Genomic DNA, 16802 nt, shown 5'->3' on the forward strand with positions numbered 1-16802 from the left:
ACTACAGGAAAGGAGCAGAATATGGGACCTTTAAAACAAAACAAAACAAATCTCAAATTTTCCCACAGAAACAGCTCAGGCAGTAAACTCTTTGAGCTAGCATCCTGTAGCTCTTTAGTACCAAAAAGGAGCAGAGAATATTTCCTGCTTCTGGTTTTATTTCATGCATTAAGTGAAAATTTCCACGTGTGTCTGGATCATCCCTCACCAAGAAACCTTAATTTAAGGATCCAGTTTTAAATCAGATGCACTTTTATATAAAAAAAAACATGAATGTGGAGTATTTTTTTGTTTTTTAGACCAAATTTTTATTTTTATTTTTTACTTCAAATGTGAAATTTGTTTTTTTTTCTATTTATATCCCTGTGTCCATTCTGGTTGGATTTTATAAGCAAATATATATGTATGGATATATTTTTTATATTTAGACTGTGTCAGAATTGATTGATACTCTGGGGATTGTTTAAAGCAGCTGGTTTTGCAGAATATTTTATTAAAAAAAAAAGGTGGAGAGCAGACTCTGGAGGTTACCTGACAAACTTTGCATCATTTGCTTCATTAAAGAGGCTAAATTTAGAGGAGTACGTGCAGGGGAAAATGTGTGATCTCAGTGTTTTTGCAGAGTAATTAAAGAGTGCATGCCAGCCAAAGTCGAGCCGGATCAGAGCCAGAGCTGGACTTCAGAGTTTGGACTTCAGAGTCTGCTTTCCAGCCCAAATGACGACTTTGTTTATCCCAGGGTTCAGACAACAAGTCTGTTCTTGAATAGTATTCTTGGCGTAGAGCTTCCTGCTGCTCCGAGGTTAATATGAGAGCTCAAGAATATGTTGCAGTAATTAATTTTGCAGGAAGACGGCGCAGACGGAGCCCTGTGGTAAACAAATGAAGATGAACTAGAGGTTTAGAGATCTATATCTGTAAATGTATAAGTATTATTACCATGACGAGACTTGCAGTGCAAAGTCTGATGTATCAAATTTATTCTACGCAGAAAAGAAGAATAGTATGTTTAAAGACAGTGTTTATATATACGTATATATGTTGTGTACTGTATATATGTCATGTCCTCTCCTCAGAATAAATGAATGGTTTTCTATGAGCGTGCTCAGATGAAGCTCAGACCGCAGACAGAGCCCATTGTTGGCAGAGCTGGACGGATGCACTTGTTCTTCTCTGTCTCTCTTCTCCTCCGCTTCATTGTGTTCCTTCCTCTATTTTAGTCTTTTTTTCTCATCTCATGAGCTAAAACAGGAGGCAGACACAGGAAAGACAGATTTCTAACACAGTGTCTCGCTGTGAGATGAGAAAACAGATTGACTGAACAAAGAGCCTTTTGCTTGGAATGGAGACACAGGGAGGCATTTCTTTTTTATTCATTGGTTTTACACATGGATTAAATCCAGTTTGACACAGAAAAAATATAAATTAAAGAAAAATATTCTATTTGTAGTGAGAAAAAGACTTATGGGAAAGCAGGGTTTCACTGTACAAGAGATAAATATAATATGCAGTTAAGTAAAGGAACCCTGTACTTGTAATTTCTTTGTACAGGGACCCTGAAGTGCCAAACTCCATGAAAAAAGATTAAACACATCCAAAGTAAAACAAAAATCAAACAAATGAAAAACAAACCAAACAAAAGAGAAAATGTAAAAGAGGACACAAAAAGAGAAAACAAAAAAATGCATAAAGAGAAAGGGAACAATAAGAGAGAAACCAAAAAGAGAAAATGCAAAAGGAGAAAAAGCAAATGCAATAAGAGAGAAACAAACACACAAAGAGAAAGCAAATGCAAAAATGGAAAAAAGAAAACAAAAAGAGAAAAAGCAAACAGAAAAAAAAACTAAAAGAGAAAAAGCAAACAGAAAAGAAAAAAGGAAACACAAAAAGAAAGAGTTAACAGTAAAAGCAAAAAGAGAAAAAGCAAAACACAAAAAGAGAAAGAGATAATGCAAAAATGAAAAAAGAAAACTAAAAGAGAAAGAGCAAACAGAAAATAAAACAAAAAGAGAAAAAGAAAACACAAAAACGAAATAGAGCAAACAGAAAAAGCCAAAAGAGAAAGAGAAAATGCAAAAATAGATAAAGCAAACAAAAAGAGAAAAATAAAACAGAAAGAGAAGAAAGAGAAAGAGCAAACAGAAAAGGCAAAAAAGAGCAATAGCAACCAGAAAGGGAAAATGCAAAAATGGATACAGTGAACAAAAAGAGAAAAAGGAAAAAGAGGAAGAGAAAGAGAAAGAGCAAACAGGAAAAGTAAAAGACAAAAAGCAAACGCAAAAAAATAGTTAAGAGCACAACGTGAAAACAAAATAGAGAAAGCAAATAGGAAAAAGTGAAAAAAATAGAAAAAGTAAAAACAAAAGAGAAAAGGGACTCAAAAGAAGAAGAAAAAAAAAAACCCACAAACATAATTGATGTTGGTCACCAACATCCATCAGTCTTCCTTTTGAAGAGTCACATGATGTCAGACAGCAGGGGGCGTGGTCATCCATAAATCAGCTGATAGATGATCCATGTGACTCCCATGAGGAGGGCTTCAGGAAGTTTGTTGTCCAAACATGTCCAGGTAAAAAAAGAAACCACACTGGTTTAGTTTTAAAATCTGTTAAACTGTAAAATCTCAGAAAGTCAAATTGTCCTGTTCCTGCTCCGTTTCCTCCTGACTGGTTTAAACCTTCACGACCTTAAGAGCATCACCTCCTGAAGACTCCGTGGTCTGTTAGCGTCAGTGTGGAGCTCCTGTTGTGATGTCTGCGTGGTATGCAGCTCTGTCTGTGTGCTGTGTTTGGGCCCCCAGGATTCCTGCTGACAGGCAGACTGGAGCTTGGTCCTGAACTGGCTCTGCACCCGGCCTCTCTTTGTGGCTCCGCTCTGTTTGGGCCCAGTGGTGCTGAGTCATATAGCTGGCTGGTCTGTCCCAGTTAAGCCCCCCTGATTTTATCATGGCTCATTCCCATGAGACTGCACTGGTTCTGGATCACTCAAGTGTTTATCTCTTTAAATTCATCACTTTGCACCTGAGAGCGCCAGATGTCCAACTTTTGTGCACCAGGTAGATTAAACAGATCATGATTTTAACTTTGTTTCTGCTGACGTGAAGAAAAACATGTTTCAGGATCCTGACCTTGCCTCCTGACGGATTTTTGGCATCAAATTCTTGTTTTCTTCAGCTTCATTGTTATTTTTCTAATCTCCAGTTTTACCAATCAAATGTTTTTAACTCCCTCTGCGCCGCCTCAGGCTGTCGCAATCAGCACGTCCTCTCTCTGATGAGGACTAATGGGTGATTACAATCAATTGTTTCTCATTAGGAACACGGATCCATGGCAGTGGAGTAAGAATCATAATTTGAGATGAGTATCTGCTTCTTTTTCTGTGAACAAAGAGTTTTTCATGCTAAGCTCTGTTTTCTTGTGTAACTCAGACTGCCTTGATATATGTCGGGCTGAGACAGCCGCGTTTCCAGCTGGTCTGTCAGGATCCAATTTGGACTTCAGCCATCAGTGAAGGTGAGTGATGGTATCTGGGAGGTTCACACCGGGGATTCTGGGTGTAAAATGCCAGAGCACAAAGCCAGCGTTGAGTGTTACACAGTCAGACGAAGCTGGCAGCTCATTGGGCCTGAGATCAGTCAGCCTCCAGCTGCATTAAGATTCTGCTCCTCACCCTTTTTTCTCTTACGTCCTGCAAATGAAGCGGTCTCCTCATGTCGGGCACATGAATCAGCTGTTTGACTTGGCTGTGAAGTCACTTCAGCAGCGTGGACGGGCAGAGGGAGAGGCCTGCACCTCCCCTTCTTCTCCTCTCGGTGGATGTTTAATCTTCAGGACATATTACCTCAGTTACCAAATCTGAGGCAACGCTCGAGATTGTTAAAAAATCCAGAGAGCAGAAACAATTACTGTCACCTTAATGATGCAACCAGGGCGTAAATCCTTAGAGATGGAGCCTTTAAAGTCAACAAATCTCTGCCAGACTTACAGTGTGCCATCTCGTTTAACCTCTATCAACAGAGTGTGATTGGGATTCGAGACACTGTGTTGTTGTTGTTGGTTTGTTCATTGCGTCAACACTCAGAGGCCTGATAGTAGAGTGGTACGAGCTTTATTTACTGTCTCCCAGTACCACTGGTTTCCACTCCCGGTGATTTTATGAGCCAGGAACAAAGAGGTGCTTTGTGTCCCGGTGCTGTTGGTGGTTTTTACAACCTGTAGCAACAGCATGGCAAAAGACTTTACAAGTTATATCTATTTCATTAAAGAAAACCTGACATTTTAGAATCAGAAACAGAAATACTTTGTGGATCCAGGGGGAAATTTTGGGTTATCTTAACTCATCACACAACTACAGCAGTTAGAAATAAAATAGAAATGGAGTAATAAAATACGCAAAAGTACCAACAAGACAAAAATTTTAAGAGAGAGTGAAAATAAAATTAAAATTAAAATGAAAAATAAAATTACATTGTGACCCTGACAAGATGATTCGTGTTCGACAGATATCACACTTGAAATAGACATTACACATAAAAAAAATAACAATTTGCAGACAGATTGCACATTCCTGAGTTAAATTAGTGTCCCCAGGTTAACAATCTAGGATTTTATTTCAAGTGAGTAATTATAAAGCCTGATGGCCACAGTCAGTGACCTCCTGTATTGTTCTTTGGTGCATTTCATAATGAATATACTCTCTGTGATACAAGTTCTATTCATATAATGAGGATATTTAATGCTAGTTGGATTTTCCCACAGCTTAATAAAATCAAGTAGCCATTATTCTATACCAATAATTCCTGTGTAAAATACTGATGCCTTTTTGCAGATGTGTAAAAAAAATAAAAATAAAAATAAAAAAGCTGCAGTACCTCATCTCTTCCACTTGTAGCTCACGGCAAAAAAAAAAAAAAAAAATTAAGTTTTTTATTTTGCATGCATAGATTTAAAAGCCTGTGACATAATTTTTTCCTAAAGCATTTTGTTATATTTCTTTGCGATTATATAAAAGTTGTTTTAAATTTTTTCCAAACCTTTTTTTTTTTTAGTTTGGGATGGGATTTTATTTATTTGTTTATTTATTTTGCTAAGTGTTTCACTCACACATATTGTTCTATTTTTTTTTTGTTTATAAAATTGAAAAAAAATAATTAAAAAATTGTCTTACAAAAAAAAGAACTATATATATATATATATATATATATATATATATATATATATATATATATATATATATATATATATATATATATATATATATATATATATATATATATATATATAAATGACATCAAAATGATTTTTTTGGTACTACTCATCAAAATAAAAGATTTCTTTTTAAGCTTTGCAAAACATTGTCACATCTTTTTAAACATTTTAACTTTTTTATATTTTATTGTTGATGAACTTTTTAGCCCTTTACTGCATTTTTGGAACCCCTTGAAAAATAAAATCTGAAGTCTTAAAAAAAAATTCTGAGCTCAAACAAATGAGAAACACCTCAGGTATCTCCTGTGATGGAAAAAAGATGGAAAGTAGAAACTGTTGTATTTATGAGAAAATGACTCCATGGAGATGGAGGAACATGCTGTTCTTCCCTGATGTTATTGTTGACGAGATGTGCTGTCACTCCTTTGAGCAGAGTGATCTGATCTCTGTGTGTTGAGATATTTCAACCAATCAGAATCGAGTGTTTCACACAGCCAGGGGATGTAAACCTCAGGATGGAGAGCTCTCAGTCCCCCTCCATGAGACGGACTGAGGTGTTTTACACATGACAGTTGTCACGGTAAAGGAACAAACCTGTTGGTAACGTAGCCTCTGTTAGCGGTCCCTGAGTTCAGATTAGGTCTCTCTCCATACGTCCTCCTTCTCCTCCTCCTCGTCTGGGCCATCCATCCGTCTTTGGAGCCATCAGGACGTCTAATAACCAGAACAGAGGGGACGGCCCAGAGTCCTCAGTCTCTCTGGAGCCTTGGCTGAATAAAATGTTCATGTGCCTGTTTGATTTGAGGAAAACAGAGTTTAAAGGGACAAGGTTTGGGTCGGCCTTTTTCACCGTACGCCAAACTACAGCAGGTTTTGTAGTAATGAAGACTTTTAGAGTGGATTTAGAGCTTTTTCTGGCATTAAGTGAATTATCTGAAAGGAAAAAGGTGTGTTTTCACCAGATGTGACAGATAAATGAGATATTGCTCAGTTTATTTTTGAGGTTTCAGTAAGAATTCTCATTTTTATCAACAGATCTTGGGTAAAGAAAGGATAAACGATTGTTTTTATGGATCAAAAGTCTGAAATGTTCATACTTCATTACATAATTCATTAAAAAGTTCAGTTCCTTGTGTTTTTTGGCTTCTGTTTGGTCTAAATAATCACAGGACAAAGGAAGGGGGGATTTTCAGTCGTCTATTTCTGTAATGAATTATTCTCATTAGAGTAAGCAGGTGTTTGCTGAATAATTATACCCAGTCTTGTCCTTGTTATGTAACCGTGCCCCAAACTGAGATCCAGCTCCTCCGTCCTGCATGCTGTTCGTCTCCTCTCGCAGCGGGACGGAGGAATCTCCCTAAAGTCTGCAGCTTCATGTGCACTTCGATGTTTCCCTCTGTTTATCCGTCCTTCAGTCAATCTGCCGTTTGAATCTCGTCTCCATGCCGTCGTTGGATCAAACTCTGTGTCTGTTTTGTGCGAGCGCATGTGTGGTCAGGTTGAATTGGTGGCGAGACCTTGTCACACACATTCCTTTTCATTCAGCTGGAAGAGAAAGAAGGAGAGTAAGACAAAAAGGGGTGAAAGTAAGAGTGAGACAGAGAGACGGAGTGAGTCAGAGGCTGGGGAGAAGAGAGGAGGGGGGAGAAAAAGAGGGAAGGCCAAGAGACATTTGTCGTTGAGTGGACGAGCTCGGACAATCCCTGGCACACAGCTCTTTGAGTGTCATGTAAACCACCCCTTCGCTCTCCCTTTTTGTGTCCCATTCACTGCCTGCCACCCTCCCCTCTCTGCCGCACCCTGTGGCCTCTCTGCTTTGGATTTGGGGGCTCGCCTGCCTCTATAAAAGCCTTGTTTGTGCCCCGAGTGGGCTTCATTCCACATCATGGAGAGTCAGAGAATCCAGTCCTCTTACAGGAAGCGTTTCGGGCCCCAGGGCTCGAGCAGCCCAGGAGTCCGAATCGGGGGCCTCTCAAACCGTGTGTCCTGGCATGGCACCTCCCGCAGCCTCACCCACTCCAGCCCCATATCCCGGATCTCCTTGGGTTCATCCAGCTTGCTGCTGGGGAGCCCTGGAGACCGGCTGGACTTTTCTGCTGACTCCTTAATGAAGGCCCACTTCAAGGAGACCCGCACCAACGAGAAGATGGAGATGATGGGCCTGAACGACCGCTTCGCCAGCTACATCGAGAAGGTGCGGCTGCTGGAGCAGCAGAACAAGGTGCTGGTGGTGGAGCTGAACCAGCTGAGGGGGAAGGAGCCCAGCCGCCTGGGGGACATCTACCAGGAGGAGCTGAGGGAGCTGCGCCGGCAGGTGGACGGTCTCACTGCTGGGAAGGCTCGGCTGGAGATAGAGAGGGACAACCTGGCTGCAGATCTGAACACGCTGAAGCAGAGGTGGGGTCAGATCATGGTCTTATAACTTCCTGTTGAGTTTGATTTGATCTCTTCTGCAGGTACTACAAAAAAACTGAAATCTCATCAAGTGTTTTTGTCTTATTTTAAGCAAAAAGTGTCTCATTATACCTGATATGAGCCCAATTCAAGTGGTCAGTCCAGAAAAATGTCTTGTTTCAAGAGATTTAAAGAAATGGAACAAGAAAACTTTGCTTAAAGCTTAAGTAACTTTTCTCTCGTTCCATTGGCAGATTTCTTTTTTTACTTGTTACAAGCAATTCAGACCTCATTTTTGTCTTTAAATAACTTGAAACAAGACATTTTTCTGGACTGGACAGGTGATCGTGGCTCATATTAAGTCTAAAAAGACATTTTCTGCTGAAAATAAGACAAAAACACTTGATAAGATTTCAGTTTTGGGTGGGAAAGTAACTGCAAAAAAGATCCTGCACAGCATAAAGAAGTGCATAATAGTCTTATAAGTTTGTTGCACTGCTCAAAAACGACCCTTTGTGGAGTAAACTGATGTTAGCACACCTTCATGTCAGTCTTTGATGCTTTAAACTGAAGATTCAAACTTTTAACTGCAGCCAAAAGTAAACACAGTTTGTCAGAATTGTCTCTTCAGAGGAAAATAACCGTTCTTCTTAATTAAAGATGTATTTATATGCAGATTCAGTCGGTTTTGGCCGTGCTGGAATGCAGCCTGCTGTGCTCCGCCTCAGCTTTACTCCTGGATCCCTCTTTACAAACTTGATCCTGACTGAACCGCTCGCAGCTATTGAGCGAGTGCAGAGGAATGAGACGAGCACAATGGCGGCTGTGCACAATGGAGGCAGGCAGGCGAGCAGGCAGGCAGACAGACGGGCAGATGTTCTCTTGTCCTGCGTTGCTCCAAACCTCTGATTCACTGCAGCTCGTCTCTCTCTGAAGGTGCACGCGTGCTCTGAATACTCAGTTTGGAAAATGAGTGACGAATCTCTCTGAGGGTGGAAACGTCCACTTCACACTCCTTTCTCTCCTCTGATTACGGCACAGCTGCTCGCTGGCTGAAAGAAACGCAGAGTGAATGGCGAGCGCTGTGGCCGAGGAGGAGGAGGAGGTCAAAGGTCACTATTGTGGTTCCTGCTGCTTTTCAAGAACCACTCCATTCAGGAAACGCTGCGTGAAGCTGTACAGATGTTTGCTCAGAGTCTGGGTCGTTGTGTTGGCGTGCTTCTGTGTGTGCAGCAGCTGTAACTGCAGACAGGCTGCACACGGGCTCTTTGTGTGTGTGTGTGTGTGTGGACTCCATCCCGTGGGAAAGGCCTCTGGTGTGGCTGTTAGACGAGAGTGGGAGTGTAATGATGCGTGAGCTGTCCTTTCAGATGAGCCTCGGTCATCCCCTGGAGCCTGCAGAGCAGCGCTGAAGCTAACTGTATGAATCTGAACTTAATGCATGAAATATGTTTCCGGTATCTGACTGTTTGCTTCCTGTTTACAAAAGTTTCTCACCTGAATGTTAAGATATGCTAGAGATATGCTATATATATTTTTTTCTGCATCAATTTAGTATCTCTTATTTTCTTGCGCAGCAACATTCAGGTGTTGTATTCTTTGCATTCTTATATTTCAACTCTAAAAGTGACAAATGGAAACCTGCAGAACTTCTTTTGCAATAAGCCCCGCCTCTGAGGTGGCACACTGCCAATCATCATTAAGGGTTTGGACTGGCACTTGGATGGGCCAATCAGATATCAAGAGAGTTGTTTTCAAGCCCTAAACTTTTGAATACTTAGAAAGTTTTTATTTTCTGTTCAGAGGCGTCCAAAGATGTATAAATATTTTAATCAGAGACGTAGTCTGATGTAAGAACGTGTGATCTTCTACTGCAGAGGACTAAAGATGGAAATTATTATTTTTGTTGATGCTACGCTGAAATGTTAGTAAATGTAAACTACCTCTCTTAATTAGAAAGAAAAATAAACATTAATGAACTATTGTGCAAAAATAATGAGGGACTCTTGGCCTTTTAGGGATTTAGGTTTTATAACGATTTTTGGAGTGCCGATTAGATTTAAATTGCGACTCTTCGATATTTACAATTTTTGTGATTTTTAGTTTTCTTTTTTAACACCAGAGCATGTGAAAAAGTTACTTCATGATAATAATGTCTACAGACAATGGCTGTGTCCCAGTTTTAGGGGCTGCAGCCTACAGAGGCTGGATTTGAAGACCGATTACGTCCCAATACGGAGGCTCCTCCAAATGCGGCCAACGAATCTATCCTCCGTTTGGGGGTGCCAAGAAGGACGGGTTCAGTGAATCCTTCACAGCCTCACATATCCCAAGATTCATTGCGCATGAACGCCAAAGATGATGGACACAGCCTAACTCCAAATCCAGATATGAAGGATAGATTGTGTTTCTAAAACATCAAAGAATATTTTGTTTTTCTGTGTGAAAATGTGTTTTTTGGGCTCTTTTCAAGTAATATACTGAAGAAAAACAGTTCTTTAAAAATCTTCTCATTATTATATAAAAATATGTTTATAAATGTAAATTCTCTTGGTAAAAAAAAACTCACATGGTGTTTTTTTAATTATTATTTTTTTTATATAGGGAAATCAAAAAAGATATTAAATCATTTCAGCAGCTTGTATTTTATATTTTTTTATTTATCATCCTCCCAGCACTTGATCGAACGTTAGAAATGTACGTTGTTGCCTTACTCTCATGTAAATGGTGGTTCTATACTCTATCAATAATAATAATAATAACGCAAAGTAAAAATAAAAAAGGAAAAATAATCTTGTTTTAAATGTGAGGTTTTGGTTTACGTGTGTTTAAAAGTAATGTGAGCCTGACAGGTGAGGGCGGCGCTGTGTGACGTCGAGGGTGACAAACAGGAAATGCTTCGTAGACCAGACCGTCTCAATTCAGTTCGGCCTTTGCGGTCTACACAGGCTACGAAGGCCGGGTCCTCCGAAGGCTGCAGCCCCTGAATTGAGACACAGCTTATTTCAGGAGCCACATTGTTCCAAAAAATGTACATCACGAGTCAGAGAGAAACATTTCGCCCTATGCTGGAGAAAAGTGGTAACTATTCTCCAATCCAGTTTATTAAAAGACTGAAATGAAGAAATTGAAAAAAAAAAATACTTTTTGAAAAAGAATCATGATTTGGATATTGTCAAATAAAAAATCCTGATAAACTGATTTTAGATTTTTTATCCCACCCCATTGCCCGTCATCATCTGGACCCTGTTTTTCTGATTCCTCAGATTGCAGGAAGAGAGCGGCCTCCGTCAGGATGCAGAGAACAACCTGAACACCTTCAGACAGGTATTCCTGCAAACATTTCTCTAAATTTCGTGATCTGAACAGCTGACTGATCTGACAATGACCTCATTTTGATCGTAGGATGTGGATGAGGCCGCGCTGAACCGCGTCCAGTTAGAGAGGAAGATCGATGCTCTGCAGGATGAGATCAACTTCCTGAGGAAAACTCACGAGGAGGTGAGAATGAAAAGTGTCCTGCTCCTTTAACTGCATCAGTCACGTCACTTTTTTCACCTTCTCCATCTTTTTTTCAGGAGCTGCGTGAGCTACAGGAGCAAATCATGGCCCAGCAGGTGCATGTGGACCTGGATGTGTCCAAACCGGACCTGACTGCTGCTCTGAGAGACATCAGAGTCCAGTATGAAACCATGGCGACCTCAAACATGCAGGACACGGAGGAGTGGTACCGCTCCAAGGTCAGATGTGGCTTTCATGAAGCGTACTGAGAAGTTATTCACATCCAGATCTGACTGGATGTAACCGGGCTAATGAGGAGGCTACCATGACATCACTCACCCTCACAGGCTGCTGAACTGTCCGCCTTTGTCCACAGTTTGCTGACCTGACAGATGCAGCCAATCGTAATGCAGAAGCCCTGCGTCAGGCCAAACAGGAGGCCAATGAGTACAGGCGTCAGATCCAAGTGGTGACCTGCGATCTGGAGGCTCTCCGTGGGACGGTAAGTCTGTTTGAGGAAGCACAGCGGTGAACAAAAGATGTCTAAAATCCATCCTGACAGTGACAGAATCACATGTTGCTGTTTTTTTAAAGCAACCAGCTGTTGGTTTCACTTTTGGGAGCATGCTGTCATGTCGTCCATCTTTCTCCTTCTCTAAGAACGAGTCTCTGGAGCGTCAGCTGAGGGACATGGAGGACCGCTTCGCCATGGAGACCTCAGGTTACCAGGATACTGTGAGCCACCTGGAGGAGGAGATCCAGGCTCTGAAGGAGGAGATGGCCAAACACCTGCAGGAGTACCAAGACCTCCTCAACGTCAAACTGGCTCTGGATATCGAGATCGCCACCTACAGGAAGCTGTTGGAGGGAGAGGAGAGCAGGTGAGATCACACAGAGGGGAAGAACTAAAGAACATGAGCGTTTGACAGTGACTAAAATTGTCCCTTCATTGATCCTCTAGGATTACCATTCCAGTTCAGAGCTTTTCCAACCTGCAGTTTAGAGGTCAGTATCATTCTGATTTTTAATGAAAATTTCTAGATTCTCAGACTAAGCCTGAGTTTGGCTTTTATGCTGTCAACATTTTGTGTCTTTAACGAGAAGTAGTTTTCGTTTTGGACAAGAGTTGAAGCTGGTTTAGGATCCTTAACTTCAGATTTTAAACAGGATTATGAAAGTAACATCATAGACAATCAGAGACTTTAACCATCTGAGAAAATGGTGCCTGAGCTTCAAGTCTTTCTCAAGCGGCAACCTCTGGTCTAAGAATATGAGACAATGCTGAAGTGCTAAAATCTGCTGTTTCTCGAGTGTCCACTTGAGGCTGGCTCTGGAAATACCAGAAGTCACATACACACCAAGCCAAAAAAAGCCATTTTCAAAGCAGAAATTAACGTATTTACAGCCTGGTTCAAAAAACGTCTCCTGTCTGAATTGCTAGTTTTGCTATCCGCACACACTGTACAGGGGTGAATCTTTTTTCCAACTCGGCCGTTGAGAGGATATTAAGATTGTGGGCTCGCCCAATCAGAGGCACAGCTCAGATCACGTGACTGATGTGGGCCTAGTGCAGTACTTAAAGCCCCCATCACTTCCAGTATGGCTGCGATAACTGATTTGCTTCAAAGGTCCTTTCCAGGAGCAGTTGGTCTTAAACCACACAGTCTATAGCTGTGTTTCCACCAAGCAGACCAGTTTGGTTTGTCGCGCATTTTGTGGCATTTCAACTGACTTATCCCGGGACAGATCCCCAAATAACCGAGACGAGCCGTCCCACTTTTTGGGACCCTTTCGTATGGGTGCCAGACTGATCTGCTCTTAGAAGGTGGAGCTACAACACTGCAGGCCATAGATTGGTCAAAAGGATCGTCACTTATCCCCTGACAGCGGCTGCATTTCTCCTGGCAGCACACAGACTTCTCTGAAACAAAGCTTAATTGTTCTTTGTATCAAAGAGCTACATATCAATCACAGAGAGGACGAAATGCTGCATGTCTTCTACCTGTGCTCATTGTTAACTGTGTCGCGTTTGTCTTCTTCGTTGGATTTATTAGCAGATTTAAACACGCCACCTACCACAAGAGGGCAGTTTGCTGTGGAAACGCAAATTGGATCAGGCTTAACTGTACCAAACTGTGCCAAACCAGAAGCGAACCAGACTGCTTTGTGGAAACGTGGCTTAAGGTCTTTCTGCAGCTAATTTGATCTCCCCCTGCTGGTCATTAGAAATAAATGCAGATTACGTAAACCTCTACTCTGGTTTAGATGTTCAGGACTGGAAAGCAGCATCTCTTCTTTAATATAATCTTTGTTTACAAGAGCAAAAGTTGGCTTAAAAGATCAGGAAGAAACAGTTAGTTTTAAGTATTTTAAAACATAAATTATCCAGTAATTTGGGTTTGAGGTGCTCTGATAAAACCAGGTTTTTTATTGTGTATCTTTTATCTTAAAAAATATAGATATTAAGCTTTAAATCAAAAAGATTGCAGGAGTGATTATGACTTAAAACATTTGAGTATACCTTTTTTATTTTCAAGTTTTTTTTTTCTGTAGTTTTGTTTTTCCATCATCTTGTTTTCCTGTCAGGAGTCAAAATATCTCTTTTTGCTCCATTGACTAAGATCTGTGCCACTAGAAACTGAAATTTGAACAATTATATCAGATTTGAAAAGCACAATTTAAAATGGAAATTTTAGACTCTGGGATTTTTAATCTGGAAGAGAACAGGTTTACGGAAATCCTCCTCAATTTTGTACTTTTGGATTTAAGGAAGAGAGTCAAATTTTACGGGTAGGTTAGAAAAAAATCTTGGAGTAAATAAATTTAGTCTTAGATTGTGTTTTTCAGATTCAGTTTTTGGCAGCACAGATCTCAGCACTTCTATAAGAGTTTTTACCTATTTTTACCATCTCTATGTTATGTATGACACTTTATGTGAGAATGTTTGAAATGTTATAACATGAGTTTTTTTTTGTTGTTGTTGAATCTGAATTTTCTGCTCATCTCTCAGAGACCAACTTGGACACTAAAACCCCGGAGGCCCATGTGAAGAGGAGTATCCTCGTTCGAACTGTGGAGACCAGAGACGGAGAGGTACAGTCTGCACATTGAGCTGAATCCCTCTGGGGGGCGATGTTGGACCCTTCTGCTGCAGGCTTTCACACACCTGATGCCATATTCAGCAGAGAACTGTCCTCTTTAATGTTTTTATATGTTTTTTCTTCTTTTCAGATCATTAAGGAGTCAACAACTGAACACAAAGACCTTCCTTGAATTTTTTTTTTAAAACCATGTGGTCTTCAACCGTGATCCGAAGATCTGAGCACCAACATTTTTTGATTTCCTGACCCCAAAGCAGCCCCAGAACGATCTCTTAAATCCATCAGAATCTGCACGCTAACTTAACATCAGTCTAACCGGAAGTGACTCCACACACATAAAGCTTTTGTACTGATGGACTAAAAAGCTCAATTAGATGGAGGCCAGCCTTCATAATGATCCCCTCTCTGTTTCAGTACGACCAGATTTTGTAGCATTGTGTCAGATTAGCCGCCATAGAAGAGGCCATGAGATGTAGCAGTTGTGTTCAGCTAATATGTAGCGTCGTGGAGGTTGACATGTGGTGTTGTGTATGTGAAGTGTGTGATAGAAAGTACCAGAAGAAGACGAGCTTCATGTCAGAATGGGATCGGAGTCGTGTGTGTGTTCATTAGAGCAGCTTTGGACGGGACAGAAGGTGAATTTGGGATGATTTTTTTTAACCTGTGTATGGCGTCAGTCAGCGAGCTAATCCATCTGTGTGCTACATGTCGCGTTGAAAGTCCTTTAAATGCCTGCTCAGGTGTTTTCAAGTGGTGCGGTACTGTGTCTCAGATCCTGCTGATTTAAGTGTAAAAATACCCCAAACTAAAACTACACGTCTCGCAGAAGAAGATATCAGATGATGCTACAAGTCGACATTAGCAAAAGTGTTTGTACCATTCCTCACTTTTCTGTTCTGTTTGGTCTTTTTTTATTAATACCTAAAGATGTCAATACAAATTGTGGATTAAAAAAAGTGTAATAGCCCTTTAACATCAGCTAGAAGAGGCAGGGCTGGCCCGGACTTGTCAGGGCATGTCTCCCTCACCCAGCAGCTCGGTGTCAGGCCCTGTTGTGGCCTTAGCCCTCCATCTTTTTTGTATTCAGCGACACATCTGGCTGGAAAGAAACCGAAAAGATGCTGTTTTTTTTTCACTTCGAAAGGATGAAGAGGCTGGAGGAGAAAATGGATGGATAGATTTCACAGCTGAAACCCTGTACTTACTTCACAGGCTGTCTGAAACCCTGCTGACAGTCCCTGCTCTAATGAGAGTTTTTCCACGCTGAAGCTGCCGGTCGCTGCGCTCGTCGCTAAGGACACACTGTGAATCTGTGTTCCCATGTTCCTCCCACCCACTTTCTATCCTCTTCAACATCCCCCCTGTTACTAAACCCCTTCTCTTGCTCCTCGTTAGCAGTCACCGCTCTGTTCTTAGTCTCAGATAGAAGTCTCGAAGCAAAGACACAGCTGACTCCTGCTTTTTGGAATGAAACGTCTTCATATGTGGATATAACATTAGTCTGCTGAAATGTCATGTTAACATAATGACAATAAAATCTTTTCTCTGTCTGACACGACGCCCTGTTGTTGGTGCTCTTTTGCTCCTCGTTCAGAAATGACACGCCTTCAGGTCTGATCTCTCTGATATGTTGTGACGTTTAACTTCAGGGTGTCTGAGGGCTGACAGCAGCGGTCAAACACGGTTTATGGTGAGTGATTGTTTCCACCCATCAGACAGGCTGTTACCCCACCAACACAAGGGTTAGACGCTCGATTTAAAGGGGACATATCATGCTGATCCCTGATTTAATACTTAAATATAATATAATACATTTGAAAACAAGACCTTACACCCCCTGAATTTTCAAAAAGTGAGATATTGTATTTTTTCTGATATCCTAGAGCCAGATTTGATGCCTCTGAAAATAGGTCATTGCCAGTTGGCCGCGAGATTTCAAACGTCGTGACGACACGAGGATCCTGTCTTTTTATTGGAGTAATCTGATAAAGCAGCTCCTCCTCTGTGATGTCAGTTAGTCACACAACCGCCACCGGGGGATACACCCACCAAGAGCAGAGTATAAACGTATAAACTATACATGTTACAGTACCGGTTTGACTCACCACACTGAAGCGTCCTGAGATGATCTGTGTCCAGGTGGATTTTCTTCCTCCTGAGCTGCAGAACCGTCCGGGTCTGACTCGGGGTCCAATACAAAAGGACGTATCCTACACTCTGCCATTTTATTACTGCTATCAATGCCTTACGGTGAAGTTTTGGCAAACAGCAAACTCGCTCAGTCTGCTCCATCCAATATGGCGATTTTGTAAATACTGCCATGCTGCAAAAACCGCCCCCTGGCTCTACCCCCTCCGCCCCTCTGATAGAACTGACCAATCAGAGCACAAAGGGCTGTGACGTTGCGAGGTTACTGGAGGTCATTCTCGAAACGGAGCGTTTCAACGAGATCTTCAGAATGGCCTAAACTGAGGATATTGAGAACGCTATTGTGGGGCAATGAAGGAACTAAATGACTTGTACTGAGGGCAGAAATGCTTTACAGGCATCCTAGTCTGGCATAGTGAAAAGGAGAAACACGCATGACATGTCCCCTTTA

At 41.2% G+C, this 16802-nt stretch overlaps 1 protein-coding gene across 1 annotated transcript; it reads left to right on the forward strand.

The window, feature by feature from the left end:
- Positions 1-7070: 7070 nt before the first annotated feature.
- gfap (glial fibrillary acidic protein) lies at positions 7071-15761 on the forward strand. The gene is made up of 9 exons (XM_074697120.1): positions 7071-7604; positions 10868-10928; positions 11007-11102; positions 11180-11341; positions 11479-11604; positions 11763-11983; positions 12064-12107; positions 14113-14195; positions 14334-15761. The coding sequence occupies exons 1-9, from the start codon at positions 7093-7095 to the stop codon at positions 14373-14375; spliced, it is 1347 nt and encodes a 448-aa protein (XP_074553221.1). The 5' UTR covers positions 7071-7092; the 3' UTR covers positions 14376-15761.
- The last annotated feature ends 1041 nt before the right edge of the window (positions 15762-16802 follow it).

This window comes from Halichoeres trimaculatus, unplaced genomic scaffold (genome assembly GCF_033239565.1).
Source record: "Halichoeres trimaculatus isolate MK-OKI-2021-1 unplaced genomic scaffold, fHalTri1.1 fHalTri1_scaffold_20, whole genome shotgun sequence".
Lineage (NCBI taxonomy): Eukaryota > Metazoa > Chordata > Actinopteri > Labriformes > Labridae > Halichoeres > Halichoeres trimaculatus.